At 43.0% G+C, this 20517-nt stretch overlaps 1 protein-coding gene across 1 annotated transcript in view; it reads right to left on the bottom strand.

Annotated features, from left to right (window-relative positions):
- The window catches only part of FARP1 (FERM, ARH/RhoGEF and pleckstrin domain protein 1), a 282515-nt gene that overhangs the window by 31418 nt on the left and 230580 nt on the right, over positions 1–20517 (bottom strand). The window contains exons 14-16 of the mRNA XM_033103882.1: positions 12225–12412; positions 10916–11005; positions 9706–9839 (exon numbers count right to left, since the gene is read on the bottom strand). Of these exons, the coding sequence (XP_032959773.1) occupies positions 9706–9839; positions 10916–11005; positions 12225–12412 (412 nt within the window). The remainder of the gene's footprint in view (positions 1–9705; positions 9840–10915; positions 11006–12224; positions 12413–20517) is intronic.

The following is a 20517-nucleotide window of genomic DNA, read 5'->3' as shown; positions in this document are numbered from 1 at the left end:
AAATCCAATTCCTCAGTCACCTTCCCCATATTTCAAGTGCTCAATGCAGACACAGTATATTTCCATCATCACAGTGAATTCCAGTGGAAGGCGCTGCTCTAGATACGAGTAGAACCAGAGAGTAAGTAAAGTTAACAGCTGCTTCTCCAGGCCCCAGGTTCATGGCCTCCAGGGAAAGCCAGATGTGGCTAGTGAACAGCTTCCGGGAAGGCACTCTCCCTTTCAGAGCCTCGTTCTCCATAGCGGGAAAGATGGGGATAATTCCACAAGACTTTTTTGATTGTCAAATGAGACCATTTAAGGGAAAATGCTTTAAAAAATACTGCAGAGATGCAAGGTGCTTTACTGCATGCAATTTCCAGTCTTAAAAGGCTATGATTTTCTTTTAACACCTTTTGAATACTGACAATGATTTCTGTTCTCAGAAAGGGGTCAGGTACTCATTGATCTCTTGGCTTGGCAGGAGTAGAAAATAGAACAGGATGTCTTGAGCTGTCCCCAGGCCCTGCTTTTTAATCTTATCGGGCTGGTTGTGCCTGCCCTCTTTGATACAGAGCAGATGAGAGGATGTAAGCAGAATGCAAGCTCTAGAAGAACAGGAATGCGGCCTGTTTTGTTCACTAAACACTGAGAAGAGTGACCGATATATAGTAGGGACACAATAAATATTTGTTGAATAAATGAAAGACCCTGGCCAAATTTGCTGACATGAGGATTTACATGGATCCTGCTGCAAATGAACAAAAAAAGAAGCTAACGAACCTGGGCTCTTTCGTTGGTTGACGGTATTATTATAAGGAAGGATAGTACCAGAGTAGGGAGAAAAGGGGTGGCTGCAAATTTTTAGTGGGGAGGGTTTTAGTTACTGTGTGCTGACGGCCATGTTCTAGAAACTGTGCTAAACGCTTTACACACTCCTCTCCTTCATCCTTCGTGGGCAAGTGATCCCTCTCTCCACTTTACAAATAAAGAGACTGATGTTACAAAGGTCCAGTGACTTGTCCAAGGACACCCAGTGGTAAATAGGGGTGGAACTGGGATATGAAATAAGGCCTGTCTGACTCCAAGGCCTGTTTTTTCTTTACTTGCCCACACGGCCTAAAAGTGAAAATGTAAATACACAGGCCACAGCTCAAGGTTCCCCAGGACAGAGCCAGTGGTCCCCGTCTGCAGACCACAGACGGGGCTGGGGTTTCCAGGGAGCCAGGAAGTTGTTCTCATGTTACCAGTGAACAGCCATGCTTCGTGGAGCTCTTTCCCTCTAAATATCAGGCCACAAACTTTGCATGTGAATGTGATTTTTTAAGGCGTGTAAAAGCCCTGTCCATCCCCATTTGCCGGGCCCCCTCCTCTGTGTTGAGCCTTTGAAACACAACAACAGCAAACGTATAATTCTTCCAGATTCACCCCGGAAGACACCAAGACATGTTCATGCATTTGTTTTGTAAGTATTTTGAGCAACGTTGTGTGGCAAGCCCTGTGTGCATTATGATAATGAGTACGACTTCTTTTTCATTCTTGAGATCAATGCTGTCCAAAAGGAACTTCCTGTGATGATGGAAATGTTTTTTATACCTACTATCCAATACAGTAGCCACTCACCACATGTGACTAGTGTTATTGAGAAAACATATTTTAAAGTAAATGAAAAGTATTTTAAATTGCTACAAGTGGCTGGTGACCACCGTATAGGACAGTGCAGCTTTACGTGTCTCTGCTTATCCTTTTCTTGTATTGTTTTCCATTTGTAAACTATCTCAAAAATCTCTGAGGAAGATGAGTCATGAAAAGGTTTAAAACCACAATAAAAATAAAGCTTAAGAATTGTGATGCAGTTTACAAACAAGAAATCATTAATTCGTCAAACAAGCAAACGTCATTCTGAGTTCCAATCTAGATAGACCAAGTGGTTGCCACTGGAGCAATTTACAGTCTTGGCAGAGTGGGAAGACATGTGCAGAAGGAACTGAGAATGAGTGGGTGACATAAGAGAGGTCATAACCATCATGGGACTTCGAAGGAGAGATGGGGGTTGGAGGTGGCGGAGGGGAGGGAGGCATCACGGCTTTGGAACCGGACTAACTCAGTTTTACAGGGAGGAAAATCAATGCCGTTAATTGCCTTTGCTGGAGTAGAGTGATTTGGGATTCCTGACACACAGGGTTGTAACCCTGACTTCCTGCTCGTGACTGAATCCATGGCTGCTGCAACGTCGGAACCATATAAAGCTTCTGAGACAACGGGATACATCACACAATAAAGTTCCACGAGAACAACTGATTTTACTGTAAAAGAAGTAAAAAAAAAAAAAGTTTTCAATGACCCTCGTAAATGTACTACGGGGAGACCTCCTCCCTGTAAGGATCAGCTGATCGTGAACAAAGTACGTGGGGCAGTAATTATTACTCCAGGAAATCATGACAGGGATTCTCCGCAGTCAACTTTTACAAGTAATTTGATCTTGGGCAACCACCAAGAAATTTAGAAATCAGATCCTGTCCTTATGTGGATGTGGGAAATAGTCTACAGATATCAACTTCTGAGGGAACCAAAGCTTTTGCATCACGTAAACGATCTGCTTGGTCAAAGCCAGCCGGCGCTTCACCATGTGGCAGCAACCGCGCATCAGCCATGGGCAACTGTGCAAAAGTACGGTGCCCGGGTCTGAGCTGAGCTGTCCTTCGGGTGACGCAGAGATGAAGCGCGGTGGGGCCGACTCAGAGTTGAGGCGGGGAGATGGTGTGTGCGGGGCTGTGCACCTGTGGAACACGGTGTGTGCTTGGGCCCGGTGCCAACACCTGCCTCATCCACGAGGGGACAGGCCCCTTTGAGAGAGAAAGTGCTTCGGATTTAAGGTGGAGCTACCTTTCTTGGTAGTGGAGGGAGGCTGGGTGGTGGCCACTGCAGGAAACCGCCCCCCCAGGGGCCTATGGGAAGAGCAGTATCCCTGCCCGCCCTGCTTATGGGAAACTCAGCTGTACAGCAAGCTCACGAAAACAGGTTGTCCCGCCAGCGGCTCCTTTCTAGCGTTTCCATAATGATCCCAAATGCAAACATAGACGAGAGAAGGCGGTAGGTTTTAACATCAAAGGTCTCCACATCACAAAAAAAGTGCAGCATTTCACCACCCAAAAGACTGCCTTACTGGCTTACTTACGAAAGGTGAAAAGTCTATTTCCACTTCCCATCAGTTGCATATAACACCAACTTCCCAGACTGTTGGGCAATAAAGGGAAACAATAATGGAAGATGAAAAGAGGCCCCAAGAAGGAGGAACTTGATAAAAAGCAAAACGTGAGTGTGGCGAGGTCTGCCGTCAAATGAAAAAGGCACCAGGTCAAGTCCACCTCACCCCCACCAGCACTTGAAGCAAGAAGATGATAAGGGCTGAGCTATCCCATCCGTGTAAGTATAATTTCAGCTTTACACTGAGGTCCTCAGCCCAGTTTGACCCATCGAGGCCTGACTGTGAATGATGACTGGGTCAGAATGGAGGCAATTCAATCGGCAAACACGCCTGCCTCCTGAGGTTCGGCTGCCACCACCCACCACGCACCACCGGGAGCTTCAAACGAGTTCCTTCAGGAAAGCAGTTGGTCAGCGCCCCACACACAGTGACCGCCCAGGCCAGCGGCCCTCAGGCGCAAGGCACTGTTTTGAAGCCTCTGGTTTTATCCTGCACTGGACTCCCTATGGTTTTTTCCCCTATTTAAAAAAAATAAAAAAAAAATTGTTCCCTATTTTATAAAAATATATAAGTACTTACATACGTCATGAAATTGACCATCTTACCCATTTTAAGCACACAGTTCAGTGACCTTAAGTACATTCACATGGCTATGCAAACACTACCATCATCCTTTTCAGAACTTTTCCATCTTCCTAAACTAAAACTCCATATTCCTTGAACAATAACTCCCCACTTCCCTTCCCAGGCCCTGGCAACCACCCTTCTACTTCCTGTCTATGAACTTGACTACTCGAGGAAACTCGTGTAGGTGGAATCATCCAATATTTGTCCTGTTGCGACCGGCTTACTTCACTGAGCATAATGTCCTCAAGGGTCATCCATGTTGTAGCACTTGTCAGAATTTCCTTCCTTTTTAAGGCTGAATAATACTTCACTGTATGTATACACCACATTTTGTTTATCCATCCATTCACGTGTCAATGGACATTCGGATTGTCTCCACCCGTTGGTTACTGTGAATAATGCTCGAGTGACATTGATGTACAAGTATCTGTTTGAATTTCATTCTTTTGAGAACTGTTTTGAGAATGAAATTCTCAAAAGAATGAAACAAGGGACTCAAACAGATACTCGTACACCAGTGTCACTAGACATTTAGGAGTGGAATTACTGGCTCATATAGGAAATTCGGTGTTTAATATTTTGAGAAAACTATTTTATTCATTTTTGTTCTATGATAGTTCACTGGTGCTACTATAAAAATGTTCCACTTTTGGGGGGGTAGGGTGGGGGTGAAACAATTTTCTGACCCACTCTGTCATCTCCACTGCACCTCTGCCATCACAGTGTCATGGTAACACCAAACTGCTCCACTTGTGACATTTCTGGTCACCATCTGCAAGTGTCAGCCCTGAAAGAAGAGCTTCCTCTTACCCAGAGGACCTCGGATCCCTCAAGGACATCCTCCTGTGCTCCCTGCAGAGCTCCCTTCTGTCTTGAGCCCATTACTGCACACCAGGGAACTCCTTCCAGAAACCATCTGCCCTCCCCATCGTCACTCTCCAAGACGTGCTCTCTTCTGGGAACCTCTACCCTTGCTCTCTCCTTTTTTTAAATCTCCGGTGGCTTTTTGTGTTGCCTTTGCTGGCTCTCGCTCTGCCATAAGCATTGGAAAGTTGCCAAAAGGTGTATGATAACATTCTGCCCCAACTTACTTTTGTCTTAACATTCACTTCATTAAAGGTTTGATTCTTCTTATAATTTCCAAATCCACAGCACTGTGTCTGATTTCTTTCCCAAGCCTGAGGCAAGAGTTTACAACTGCCTGTGGGATTTCAGTGTTGACCGTTCAGTTTGATGTGCCCCAAAGCAAGCTCATCTTCCCTCCATTTTACTCGCTTCTTTTCTTCTTCAACTTTTTTCTTCATTTTATGAGCAGTTAATCGGCTCAAAGGTCCAGGGGCCTCCTTCCTTCCCTTCTCCTTTGTCCCATGAGCCCTGACGTGTCTGCTCAGTGACATCTCCACATCCTGTCTTTCCAGTCCTCCTGGCTAGACTTCTACACTCTTTCCAAATGACTCGTCCTCAAGTTTCTTAAGGAAAAAAATGCAGCTGATCCTTCTTGGAAACTGTGCCCACAGCCTATCAGGGTGCCTCTTTGCACGACTTGTCCCTGGACCCCAGCTTCCTGCCAGCTGAGTTCTGTACCCTGCAGGCTCCGCCGAGGCACCCTGTACCAGAGCAGATCTTCATCCAGCTCTGAGGAATGAGTTGGCCAGTTTGTGCTCAGTGCCTGCCGGTCATTTCAGGGATGGCATTCGGGACTCCTGCCTGAATGCCAAAGGTTGAAGTGGCTTTCTCTGAATGCATTTGAACAGCTGGGTAAAAGGCCCTTGCTTTCAAAAGGATAAGCATTCTTCATGTTTTCAGAAGTCATCAAACCTGTTTCCTTGTTTTTGGAGAAACAGAGTAACTTGGACTTTGGCCAGGATGAAACAGTCCATCCTTTTCTCAGGTGTGTTTACTTAGGAGAACACAACATTTGGACAGGAGCAGGTGTGTTTACTGAGCCGGGGTTCAGCCTAATCGTTTAGGAAAACTTCCTGGTAATTTCTCTCCCCTATAATTTCCCACTATTGATGGAAGTACATGACAACCTAATGCAGGACTGCAAAGGAAAAGCATGTTGGCTGTGTCATTTAAATACCAAATCTTGGGAAAATTTAGGTGTCTAATATACTTTAGATTTCTTTCCACGAACAATAATCATTTAAAATATCACTGAAAAAAGTCTGCAGTTTAGTTAATAGTAATATATCAACCTTAGTTTCTTAGTTTTGATGACCGTGCATGGTGATGTAAGAAGCTGACATTAGGCGAAGGGCAGGGGTGAGGAGTGTGCAGAAACGCTATTGTCTATAAAAAGTTATTGAAAGAAAAAGATCAGCTTTCCCCCCTCTGTGTGTGGGGCAGAACACTATGCCCTTTACATCGTCTCGTTAAGACCCTATGAGGTGGAGACTGCACTCCACATTTTACAGATGAAATGGAACTCTGCAAGGGCCACGGACAGCTAGGCACAGACCTCAGGTGGTGGTTTGGTGGCAAATGACGGTCACAGCCATGTCCATCTACATGACTCTGTGTGTTTCCCATATCATAGTATGACAAAATGAAAGTGTGCATACACACACACACACACACACACACACACGGTCTGTCAGTAACCCCGTGTGCATTCCTTTCCTAATAAACCTCCCTGTGACCCATTCTTCTCACTGAATATATTCACTCACAGGTGGCCTCTTCTGTGCAGGCCCACATGTCCTCCAAGGCAGAAGTGGCCAGTGACACCCTGCGCCCACACTGGCACACACACATGCATGAGACGGCCTGGCCTTCCTTCCTCTGCATGCCTGCCTACTCCTGGGACTGCACCAGTGGGCAAAACCTAACGTACTCACCCACCCACTCCTGTAGTCCTTCGTTGCTTATGGAAGAAAGAAACCAAGAGTACAGACCAAAATGCAAAGGAAAGAATCACAGACTCTTAGGCTTTTCAGAGGCATTCCACATCACTTGTTCCAGAAAAGGGATTCACCATAGTCATCCCTAGAAGCACTTTAAAAACAGAGATTTCTGGGTCTCACCCCAAAGTTATGATTCAGGAGGGCTGGATGGGGCCTGGCAACCTGTATTTTTTCAAAATGCCCTCTTCCCCAACCCCAGGTGACCCTGACACACTGCCAAGGTTGGGGTTTTGCCCAATAGGTAAATACTTTCTGGAAATGGACAGTCAGCCTCTGCTCCACAAGGCCTGGGGTGGAGGGGTTCACTGTCTCACAAGCCACCTCGCATGGCTAAGGGGCGCTTAGGGCTAGGAAATCCCATTCCATACTCAGACAGGAGATGCCTCTTTGGACATTCACTCCTTTGTTCAAATTTTGTCTTCTGGTACAACTAAGAAGACGGGTACTCCCTTTTTCATATGACCAGCCTGAAGGCAGCCATCATATTTTCTAAAATCTTCTGTCTTCTAGACCAAATGCCCATAGTCCCAAAAATCAATTTAAAAACACACAATGCATTCTCTCATTATACCATTTCAAATGTGAAACTCAGAATTGGGTAGAGTATTCTGAAGGCGCCCTGAGCCCTGGCGGTACCAGGGGCAGTCGTCGTCTATTCCTGGGTCCCTCTGTCATACGGCAGTGTAGGGCAAAGGTCTTCACCTTGGCTACACGTCGGAACCACCTGGGAAGCTTTAGGAACTACTGATGTTTAGGTCTTACTTCTCAGAGATGCTGATATAACTGGTCTCGGATTCTGCCTGGTTATCAAGAACTTTTGAGCTTCCAGGTGATTTTAATAAGCAGCCAATGCCGACAGCTACAGATACAGACACTACTTTCCATGTTACTCTGTCGGCTCAGCCTGCAGGCCTTGACTCCCTGCCCAGCCAGGTCTTCCTCGTCATGCGCTTGAGGAACTACTTGAATCAACTCAATGGCCAACTTTTACATTTATTCCTGAGAAACGTTGTCCATTTGCTTTGGGCCCACTGTTGCACGGCTACTGAAGGTTAGATCAATTGAGAAGCATATTGACTGTCTACTATCTCTCTGGCTTTGACTCTTTTACGGGCGTTCTGATACCTTAATGTAGAAGGTGAATAAAATCATAGATCTTTGAAAGATTACCGAAAATCCTCTGGGAAACAAATGATAGCAGCTGCTTTTTGAGCAATTGGCTATTCTTTCATAGATAAGGGTCAGATGCTAAACGTTTATGGTTACAGATAAATCTAAGAGTGTGGCATTTATTCCTAGAATGAAATACAGCTCTCTGAAGTTCTCGCTGGTGGCAGGAGCTAGCTGAAGCCAGCATGCTGGGCTGCCAGGGTACTGCCAATTGGTGACATTTCTTGTGTGTGACCTCCCCCCCAACATTTAAATCAACTGCCACGTGGACTGAAACTGCTCTAGTGACACCAGCTAAAAATGCTCTGAGTCTACAGGAAAATTTAAGACTATGTTAACATACATCTCCCTGGCCAGAAAACAAACTGTGAATTGATTTTTCCAGAGTTGTAAAGGCTTTGACTCCATTACAAAAGCATCATTCAACTTTGTAGGAATGATGAGGCAGCAACATGGCAGAACATAACGGTACGTTTCTAGGTAAATGTAGTCGGGGAGGTAAAATAAAGTTAGATTTTGTCGAATTTTTTTTTTTAAATTTTAGAAAGTGGTATTTCTCTTACATTCACAGCACCAGCCTAGAGTAAGGCTTGGAAGTGGCATTTCACTTTTTCCCCATGTTCAGGGAGGCTGATGTTGTACCTGTCATTTCTCAATCCCGGCTGTACTCTCCTCCCTGGGGCATCGCAGCCAAGCCTCCCACCTCCTTTCACCACAGGTAAAAGAACTAGACATGAATTATCTCCAGGTATAAAGAACACAGAAAGCGGATCCCAGAGCACGACTGTTGACAACACGGAGCAGCTCTGCTAACCCTTAAGCGGATGCTTGAATCCCATTATCTGGGATCACCTGGGGCAAGACAACCTCATCCAGGGCTCCTTCTGGTCCTATAGTCACCACTGCCTGGGGGACCACTTTCACCCAAATTCTTGCCTGCAGTGAGGATACAGTGTACAATGGGTTCCATTTCTGCCCAAAACACAGCAGAAGCCTTTGCTATTTCTCTCCTGGCATTTTTCAAACGCATGTTTAGTAGACAGTCAACTCCCCACGTGTCTACATGTAACTACTTTAGTTAAGGGTACATCAGATTTTGCATTCTACAGTGTACAAAGTTTTTCCTGACTTTTGCACCACCCTCTTCTCCCAGATTAATGTTTACTTGATTTATGGATAGACGTAATATTATCTTTAACCAATCTGCTATTTGTGGACATTTAGGTCATTTCCAATCTTTTAATTCTTCCGTGGACATCTTTGTCATATGTCATTTCACGTATTAAAATGCATCCTTAAGATAAGTTCCTAGAAGTGTATGTGTATGGGGGTGGGGTGGGGTGCATAGGGCTCTGTATTTTTCAAAGCACTTTTTTAAACACTGTGAAATACAATACTGAAAACTGCATGAGGCGTACAGATACTTGACAAATGACTAGAAAGCAAGAAAGCACCAGTGAAATACTACCAATACCTCTAAAAGTCTCTCATATGTCTCTATTCTTAATAACCTTCATCGTCCTTCCAGAAGCAACTACTACATTTATTTTGTGATATTCACTTAATTATCATAAGAAAACGTGCATATTTAAGAATTGTAAACCAAAGGGGGAAAAAAACCTTAGGATGAGATCTAACGATGTGTAGAATTGAACTGAAGGTCATTTTAAGGTTGGCTTGTCTTAAGCCAATTTCTTGCTTTTATCTTTTCTCATGACTGCATATAAGGAACATAAAAATAACATTAGAAAGGCAGAAAAAGAAAGAAGAGGAGAGTGGGGGTGAAATATAATTGTTCAACTTAATTGTACTCACCACAGGGCTAGTCGTTGCTCAATTTCCTTAAGGAAATTTGTATGAAATTTGTGCAAAGGTTCAAAATTCAGGAATATGAGACTTTTCAATGTTTCAGGCATGGAGTCCTCTTTGCTCACTGCGCTCTGAAACCACTGGAAATAAAAAGAAGACACAGTTAGGGGTGTAAAGAGGAATGGTGAGTGTTTGCTATTCTTCCGAAGAAATGCTGCAGCCAACCGCGCCTGGAGGACAAAAGGCTTTACTATCGGGTTTGTAGTATTTCGGGAGCATCAGGTTCTTCTAGGCCGCACTGCTTGTCCCTTCTTTCATTAGATGGGGTGAGCTGCTCCCATCTCTTTATTACTGCTTCCTGAGATTGGTTACCAAAAAATTGCTGAAGCCAGGATGAATCTCCAAAATGGGCAGCTCCTCAAATCAAAACCTCCCTTCTGGCCAACTCTGTGGGATCACTGATTTGGTGGTAACCAGACAAAGCTTGGTTCAGTCCTTTAGGAACTTCCTCCCTCTCTGCTCCTTTGTTAAGATGTTGAGCACGAGGGTGGCTGGACCAGAGAGACAAAGCTGCTGCCTTCACACAATGTCACTCACCTTGCTGAGGGGAGGCAGGGCTGGGTCCCAGGAAGTTACAGAGCTCCTGCCCAGGGCCAGGCACCGTACATAAAGCCCTGGAGGCACACAAACCCAGTGACTCCACTGACCTCCAAAGGCCTAGCTCTCTCCCAGAATCCAGGGGTCAGAAAGCATCTGCGATGCTTTGAATTTGTTTCCCAGGCTGAACAGAACTGATTAAAATAATAAAAGGCAGTCTTCTGGCAGATTTTCCTGACACAGCTCAATTTATTATCAAAGATAAAACAAGGCTTCCACTCCCTCTGGGGTTTCCTTCAAGCAAAAATAAGTAGCTTCATTTGACAATGGGCAAAATATGAAAAATGTTCCGCATCAGTGCACGCACACAGTAAAATGTTTCAATTTTCTCCACTTTAGATGTGCCTTTGCACTTAAGAAATCACAATTATAAAAATTTTTATAGAGTATGTTCTGAATTAAATATACTGTCTTAATTTCTATAATCCAGGGACAAATACCTTTTAATTGGAGTCACAGAACCCAACATTTAATGAGCTCCAGCTTCTATCCTAAAGTTGAGTTATCAGTTGAGATAAATTGTGTAATTTAATGCTTTAGGGGGCACTGCTACACATACCGAAGTGATGACTTCTAGATCCTTCAGATATGTTCTCTCAGTGGTGGATACTTCCTTAGCAATGAAGTATGCTTTGTCAGTTGGGAATCTCTGCAAAATCCATAAAAAGAAACAAGACATAATAACTCTGAGTGTAAGTCTCCAAGAATGTCTTGATTATAAGGCAGTCCTGGGGAAAGTGGTACATTGCTATCTTACAACCTTTTGTTAACTGATATCAAGGCTAAATTCTTAGTTACGCCCCTTTTTGTGTGAGAAGAACTAGGAGAATGGCGTTCCATGATGAGAAAATGGTCTAGGAATGTTTGCTTTCATGTAACTATTCCCCTCAGAGCAAGGCCTGGGATGATTATGCTGGCTGCCACTGAGGACGATTCATTCAAAACAGGGCATCCGAAAATTGAATGAATTAGTAAAATATCAGAGTGATGCAGTCTTCAAGGGAATAACTGAAACAGAAACCACAGTGGCCTGTGTCCCGGCTGCCATGTGCTGGTGGTGGTGGTGTGTGTTCAGGAAATGGAAGCTATGTTGTTCATGGGAATACAAAGGGAAGCTGAGCTAAAGGGACAAAGGTGAAAGCAGGTAGTGACGCCATTGTGCCTCCACTCTCTGGAGTTCATTCATTAGGCGGGCAGGCAGCACCATTCCGGAGTGGGCCAGCAATTGGTTTTGCTTTCCCTTTCAACAATAAGTAAACGGAAATCCCTTGGAGGTAGCTATCTGGCTTGCTTCCCACCCAATTCCACCTGTGGAGATGCACTTGAAAGCAGAGACTCGATAGATAGTTGCACATCCATGTTCCTAGCAGTACTTGGAATGCCCCAAAGGAGGAAACCCAACTGCCCATCAATGGATGGATGGATAACACAGTGTGAGATAGCTATAAAATGGCCTATTATTCAGCCTGAGAAAGGAAAAGGATTCTGACATGTGCTATTGCATGGATGAACCTTAAGGACATCCTGCTGAGTGAAAGAAGCCAGTCACAAAAGGACAAATACTGTCTGATGCCACTTATATGAAGTTTTCAGAGTAGCCAAATGTACAGAGACAGAAAATAGAATGGTGGCTGCCGGGGCTGGAAGGAGTGGGAATGGAGAGTTAGTGTTTAATAGGTACAGAGTTTCAGTTTGGGATGATGACAAAGTTCTGGAAATGAATAGTGAGGATGGTCATATACCATTGTGAACGTACTCAGAGTCACTGAACCGTATGCTTAACAATGGTTATCTGGCAAATTTTATGTTATGGATATTACTCCAATTAAAGGCAAGAATAGCACACTCATGTGCACAAGTGCCCACACCTTTCTCCGGCCCTCGTCCTCGTCATCAGTCCGTGGGCACGGCTGGTCGTTCAGCAGCGGGCTGACCAAGGGAGAGGCCTGCTTGGTGTCGGGGCTCAAGTTGGGGGACAAGATCACGCTGGTGGGCACAGCTCCTCCCTGCGAGTTGATGGACAGCTCTGAAAGGTGAGGACTACCAGTCAGGGAGCCTGTTTGGGGATGAGAAGTATTAAAGAAAAAGAAAAAAAAGTAATTCCTCTGGGTCCTATTTCTACTTACAATTTTCACCTTTTTAAATCTCCAGAACCTTGACTACCATATGGCAAACTTAATGAGCTTCATGATTTTCTAGTTTTTTTTTTTCAAAGTTGCAGCTGCCTTAATACTGACGTCACCAGCGTATGAATAATTCAATGGAGCCTCAGTTATGCCATTAATGATCAGGTAGAGAACTCTGCTTCGAGAAGAATGACAATAGTTTAAAAGAATACTGTATCCCCACATAGAATCTTCACTTCCTAACTACTGCCTTAGTTTCTACGAATTACTCGAGAAAGACACAGTATCTCTATCACAAGGAAACATGGAAAATGACTAGAAAATAGAGCTATACTAATAGGAAACTAAACGACTTGTGCACCGAGGACAGACTATATCTTGTAACAATGTGCCACAGCTAAAGAAAGGTAAAGCAGCTAACTCCCCATTCTACAAAGAACAGAAGCAAGCTTGTTATACCTGGTGATGTCACTCCATGTCTCTCTCACTGTTTGGGACAGAAACACTAGCATCAAATTTACATGCAAAGGTGATCATTTAAAAATGCAAACCTGGAGGTCATTCCATTATCCCAACTCCCCGTTATGAGTCAAAAAGTTGACAGGTAATTAATTATTCCTCTGAAAAGGATACCATATTAAACAATATGAAAATGTATAATTACCCATTATGAGTCAGCCAAAGGAGATGATGTGTACATGAAACTCTCTGTCAACAGAATTTCGCAAATATCAATATACCTCAACCCATGAAAGCTAAACGGGATGTTTCAAACATACCTCTAATCTTAGTACTTTCACCTAACACTTGTATAATTCTAATGCAGGTTTGCTATAACTAGTGTTAGAGTAAACAAAGTTAAAGAAGCCTGCAGTCCTGTCTGTTACCATTATAAGGAAAGACAAAGTAAATGCTTTCTTCATTTTCCAATATACAGTTTCAGTTCGTTGCTACTCCGCACACTATCAAGCATCTCGGAGAGAAAGGTGAGGTGCAGTTTTCCAGGCGTACCCCCATTTTCTTGACATCTATACTCTCTCTCTCTCTGGATGAATTCATATCCGTTTTGAAATTATAAGATAGGCCAGCCTAGAATGAAGCAGGGTAGTGAACTTGATCCCAGTATGAATGAACCATAGAAAAACCACCACCAGCCCCCACCCGGTCCCTCATTGATCAGCTAGCTGTGTCACCAACAAACAGGTGAAAAGCCACCACACCCAGGAAAACAACAAAAAGCATACATCCTGCCCATGGGGCAGTACAATGATCCTTGAAGAACAAGATCAGGAAATGTGAGGAAAAGGCAAATTCAAGAAGTTCGCATTGTGAAAATCTCTCCATTTAAATCCTTGCATTTAAATATACAATCACTGAAATGAAGTCCTGGTGTTAGACAAAGACCCAATCACCCCACACACCACCAGACCCAGTGAAACCCGGAGAAAAAAGCCAGAAATTGCTTCACAAATGTCAATTTTATTGACACTAGTGCACAACTGAATACAATAATTTTGGAAGAATTGGAACTTGTGAAATAGAAATACTGACAACAATTAGAACTGCAATTGTTTCAAGGTACTACACTACTCTTTTAAAAAAAAATCACAAAAAGAAAAATGTTATCACTACAAATAGGAATTAGAAAAGAGAAATTCTGGCAGTCTAGCTGGAGATCCAAACATTTCATGCATTTATGAGTTGCTGTTCGAGAATCAGTTTTTATCTGTCCACCGTTATCTGGCAAAATTTGGGGCTTACCTTTAGCTCTCGCACGGCGCGTGCGATCAGGGGAGGCAGTTATAAGTGCGAACATGCTGGGCCTCGAATTTGCAGTGATGTGGAACAGAAAAAGCATTCGCCTCATCATGGAAAGAGTTGGAGCCAAGAATAAAAAGCAGTTAGAAGGCCAGTTTGAAAGAAGAGTGTGGGGTGGGGAAATGGTACCAATTAGGCCCGAGGCAGCATCCAGCAGCAGATAGAAAGCCAATTGCCCCATTATGAGGGAGAAAATAAGGGTGAACACACTCAAGTACAACCTCTTCCGCTCTCCAAAGGTCGAAGGCTGTTGCCCTTGTGTATTCCCCTTGGGGACACTTCTACTCGGGAGGCTGAGCAGGCGGAAAGAACGAGCGAACAGACGAGGAGGGTTCCAGGAGAGATGCCACCCTGCCAAGAAGGCAGGACACATTTCAAAGAAGATAGCAATCTAGAAGAATCCCCACTGGACCACATCAGAGATAGAATTCCGAAAATGGGCCACTCACAGTAAACTTCATGACAACCTTGTTCCTAGGTAGATTAGGGGACAGCCCCCGGTCCGGCAGATGGTTGGGTAAAAGCCTCCTGCATTCACTCATGTAGCCTAAAGATATGTGTAACCACTGACTTCACATGTGCATACAGTCTTGGAGGATGAGCAAATTAGGGTGGCTACTTCAGCTTTCAGCTGGCTTTGTGTCTATTCCTGGGCCTAAGAAAGGCAGGGCGAAGGGTGTATTTAAACTGTAAAACCAATAAATCATCAAATACCATGCAGCCTATCCTAGAAAATCTATCAGCAATTCTAAAGAAGGAAAAGATCCCAAACTCTGAAGTTCGATGTTGCTAATTTGAGCTGCATCCGTGGAGAACAGTCCTGCTCCCTGTCTGCCCCTTGCAAGAGAAACTTTGAAAATGTAGAGGTGACATTGATCCAAACAAGAATATGTAGCTCATTTGCCATTCAGCAATCAATGAAATATGCTGACTAGGGTAATTAGTAGAATTTGGCAGCTTAATGACTAATTAAAATTCTCTGACTTTGAGCTAGTGTGTGACAACAGTCTGTACAAAGGGGTGTCCACCTAGGGCCCACCTTCGGGCAAGAGTGAAGAGCTGTGTTGTAAAGAAAGTCAATGTCTAAGATTAGTTAATAGAACTACAAGTAACCAATTTTCACTGAAGTAGTCCATTTTACAAAAAAAAAAAAAAAAAAGGCAAACAAACAGTTGTGTTGTTAGATAAAATGAGTCCGCTTGATTTATCCAGCCTTATAAAGCCTGTTCAAATCATGCAGCCTGTCACCTGCTTTGAAGGCACAGCTCTGGGAGAGGAGAAGAAATTGTGACCGACAATCATTGCTATTCAATGAACTTTTAAATGCGTGGGTATTTTTATCATTTTTTCCTCTCTGTGACACATTGACAACAATTTCTTCCAGCAAGGGGCTCTAGGTAAATAATTTTTTTTGGGGGGGGGAATCTTTTGAAAAAGCACCTGGATATTAAGGCAACAGGTGAAAGAAGTTTGAAGAGATTAGAAAAAGATCAGTTATACCCTGAAAGTCTGGAAGCTTCTGATTCTTTTTTAAAATTATTTTTTCTTTTTTTCAGAAATTGCCCTGCATTACTTTTAGGCATTCAGTTATATTTTCAGTCAATGACTCTTAAATCCTTCACCTCTTCCAGATGATTTAACCCTCCCCTTTGCCCCCACCCATGTCTTCCTCCCTGCCATTAATCTGTATCAAGAGGACTGAGTTTGTCACCTCCATGGACCGGAAATGCTTTCACTAATACTGGTCTCAAGGGAGGCATTTCTGGTAATTGCTTTTTAAAATCCTTTTACATGTTCAGATTCTCATGGCACAAACAATTATGGAACTTCAAATTAGCACTGCTGTATTTATGGATTTCAATTTATCTCACAGCCCAGAAGCTGGCTTAGCTTCTCTATCTTGTTAATGTAAAACACATTCATAATTCTCTCCTGACTGCTCTGGGGCAGCTGAGTTTGCAGCATCACCCAGGCCACGCGTACCATGTCTTGACCAGCTCTTCCTCAGAGGCACACACAGTGTAGGAATACAGGATCAACCAGCCTGCGTCCCCCTTCTGGGATCAGGTGGTGGTAGTAAGCATCCACCACCTCCAACTATATGAAGGGCTTAAGAACAAACTCACACAAATCTGGGAAAAGAGAATTTTCTAATACTTAATTGTACCTGTATAGTATTGTAAATTGGCCAATAAATTGGGAGTCTCCATTTTTTAACAGATAAGTGTTATTTTTCCTGTTAAGGAGGAACCTAGAAAACCTGACAAGAATTTTTAAAATAGTAACCCACAGATTTGTTAAACAATATTTAAATATCTGAGAATGAGAATTTTGATGAAAAGGAGAATATTGATTGCTTTCTCAAGTCCTCTTTTTAAAATTTTAAAATGTACAATTATTAAAAAAGTATTTATGCTGATTCTTCACTAATCCCCCAAATCAGGTTATTTATTTGGCAAGCTTCTAGGTGCCATTCATCTCTCATGACTTGTCTCCTGCTACTTGGTCCTAAAATATAGATTTTATATCTACATACCCAGAATATGCTCCAAAGGCACATATAGGAAATACACTATGGGTGTAGGTTTTCGTCTATTTTTTAAAAAGCTCTTTTAAAATCCATACTCTCCCCCTAAAAGAGAATATAATGAACTCTCTCTGGAGATTGCATTTGAAAACCAGCTATCAAAAACGGTCAGTGTCGTGTGGAATAATGGGTAGTCTCGAGAACCCACAGGATTCACTCTAGTCTGATAACTAAGCTGGGTCGCACCCCAGTGGAATTTGTAAAACATAAAAAAAGCTGACAAAAGTTTTATTGGAATTATAAGGTTCAACAAGGAAAACCAGGTTATAGGATTACCAATCATAGTGGTGGTGTCCTCTTCCTGATAGCTCAGGGTGTTGAGGATACTGTATAGGTGCTTCTTAGACCAAGTTCCTTTAAGAAAAGTTTTATAATAAGCAGCTAAACATCTTCACTGTTCATCAAGCAAATCAGAAAAGCAACAGCAATGCAACTTATAGAAAAATAAAGAGAGAAATACTACGAATGGAAAAAGGACAGTGAATGCACTAGCTTGTTCTTATGTGGAAAAGATAAAGGAGAATTCTCCTTTGTTTGAACATGGTGGTGGTGGTGGTGGTGGTGGTGGTGGTGGTGGTGGCGGCGGCGGCGGCAGTGTTTGGGTTGGGGAAACACGGTGCTTCGTACCAATGAAAAATACCATCTTGTACTCAGGACAAAGCTTCAGCCGTCAGTGGGAAAGAACAGTTACAATTGACAGTTTTTACAGCAAGATACCTGTTAGGACAAGTAAAAGCCTCTTCAGTTTAGATTAACAAGAAATATTAATACCATGCATACACTGTTACATGAGTTTGGCCTTCCATGCTTCAAGAGTCACCAAGCTCACTGTTATTGGAGAAGTCAGCCGCCTTCCCGATGCTCTAACTCCATGCTTTATTGAGATATTGCACTCTTAGGCCATGGAGAGAAGATGAAATCAGACAGTATCTGTGACAGCCTACATTGTGGGTACATATCAAAACTAAAAACAGCTTATTGGCCATGAGAAGCCAACTGGGGCTGAGTAGGTAAGGTCTTCTCTACATTCCCACCTACGCCCACCCCCCTCAACAAAACAAACACACTAAATTCTCTTATCAATATGAACTAAGTCCAGGTTTCTATTCCCATTTGAATAGATGCTACCATTTAACATATGAAGCCGTTCCTTTGGTTCGTTGTCTGAGCTCCCGTATGTAAGCTACTGCCACAGATGCTCTCGGTTTCCATCAGCCCTCTCCCCTAAATACAGTGATTCTGCTCACATCCAAAGAACCCCCACCCCTATGCACACACAGTACAACGTTCAGGCACGTTAGAAGATGAAATCAGAAAAGTGAAGTCTCCTATTCGCCTTTTCTTTCCCCACCCTTAATAAAATATGGCACCACCCAGAATGCCTCCACATTAAGGCTTGCTGTTTAGTGAACAGGATCACTGTATTGTAGAGGAAACATATATTCCAGGTACAAATTGGTATTCAGCAGTGGAAAAATAAAATAAAAAAGGACATCAGACAGTGCTCCAACAATGCAGGGAACAGAGGTAAACCATGCGTTGAGGATAAAGACAGAACGTTGGGGGAAAAAAAGCCTCTTCTCTTAGATAGGTACATGCTGACAAAACAGTGCATACAATGGAACAACAGAAAAATGTCTTAAATTTATTAAACAAATGACAAAAATGAGAATGAAGCTCCCAGCCTTTTCTATTTTAAAATTAATTTGGTGTATTAGAAATTTTTAATAAAATATCTTATCTATAGTATTAAATATACACACAGAGAGAACAGCAGGGCATTGGATTAATGATATAGGCCAAGCTTGTGAGAGTTGGTTAGTTAGATTTTCATGGCAACTTTCCAGGCAGAAGGGGGTGAGCGTAAAGGATTGAACCCATCGGCCAGGTAGGTGTGTGTGCCGAGAGCAGCAGGTATGCGTTCTTGACTAAGGAAAACCTATCTTTGGTCTTTCTATACACCACTGCAGGCAGAGTGACAAATGACTTATTTCTTACATAGGAACTTGGAGGCCCAGAAAAAAGCAGTTGTTAGCCCAGTTTCGTGAGCCAGAAAGCTGGTCCATGAGTAAGAACAGGCCTAGCACCACACCGTGGCAGGCTCCAAAAAACCCCTTCTGCTGTTACCTCGTTGAGAGTTAGTTAAGCACCCAAATTCATAATAAAGCAGGAGCATGGTCTCCAAACTCCCTGATACAACCTCCAATTCAAAAGTAGAGTTAGTCACTGTTCCATGCTTTTTACCGCCCCCCTCCACACACACACACAGAATTCTCCTTTCTTCCTTAGGGCCCTTGGTTTGCGTTGCATTTTGCAGTGATCTCTAAGGACTCTTCAATATTCTGAGATGGCTGCACCTGGCCCCAGCAGTGAGCTCAAGTACCTTCCAGCACCATGCATTCCCAAGACTGCATTCACAGCAATAGCCTTGCGCTGAACGCTTTATACCTGCTCTCAACTACACGTGTCAGCAGTTCATTTTCAATGCTCCCTGCTTTCAGATACAAAGCCACTCCCAGACATAGCAGAGTAACCCGATCCGGGACCCACACGGAGACCCAAATGAGCTACCTTCCACCGGAAGTGACAACCAAATGCCAGAGGCCAAGAAGACGTGGAAGGAAGGCTGTTTCTAGGCTAAGCTCTGAAGTCGGTGTCATTCAGTCAATCCACCGTGAAATCACCCGCAACAAATGAGAGTCTACTCCATTTTTAAAGCTTCCAGGAAAAAAAGATTTTCTAATTCTTTCCTAGTTTCTACCAGGGTGTTTAATTGCTTTCACCGGAAAAGAAAAACACATTTCTCATGCTATAAGTTTCACCTATGTTTTCTGGAGTGATACGCTGTTTATCGTATGAAGGAAGACCTTGTTTTTCAACACCAGACTCCTCCACCAACCTCCTTCCCAGACATAGGGCACACAAATCGGCATCTGCAACTTCTCTTCATACGGGCAATACTTGGAAATCTCGGAGGTTACAACCCAAGAAAACAATAAGTTGCCTTTTTCAAGGATGTATCCAAATAGGTGGCAAGCGGGCCACTTTTGATCTTTGATGCCTACCATGGTCGGCCAAGTCATCACGGATATTTTTTTTGCTTTTCATTATTATTATTATTATTTTATTATTATTATTATTATTACTTTTTTAATAAAAAGAGAACTGCTACATCAAGTGGCATGCTTGCTTATTTTGATCTAAAAATCATGGCTTCGTTTTAAATACGAGTACCAGCAACTTGGTGGTAGAGGTATGCACAAGTGTACACTAGAGACCTCATTTCCCTGTATTACATTTCAGTCAACTAAACAGAAACAGATGGAATTAAACTAACCAGGAACAGGCAGCGCCAGTAAATTCTTTAATGTTGCCAGAGTCAAGTTCTTTAATCACTTACTCCTTGTAGAAGTTCATTTACTAGTACCTTTTCTTCGGTATATTCTTATGAACTTGGCTAACAGAGTTGAATGTCAACCTCAGAGAGCTACTTGCAATAGATTATTTTGAAATGGTCTCCTTTTGCAGGTTCATAAAAACTTCTGCTATCGCAGGGACTGCATAGAAAGATTCTTTCATAGTTTGATTTGTAAAATTTGCAGCAATAAAATAGAATCATCCCATGAAACT

The sequence above is a fragment of the Rhinolophus ferrumequinum genome, chromosome 4, assembly GCF_004115265.2.
Source record: "Rhinolophus ferrumequinum isolate MPI-CBG mRhiFer1 chromosome 4, mRhiFer1_v1.p, whole genome shotgun sequence".
Lineage (NCBI taxonomy): Eukaryota > Metazoa > Chordata > Mammalia > Chiroptera > Rhinolophidae > Rhinolophus > Rhinolophus ferrumequinum.
This window is presented reverse-complemented; position numbering and strand designations above follow the sequence as displayed.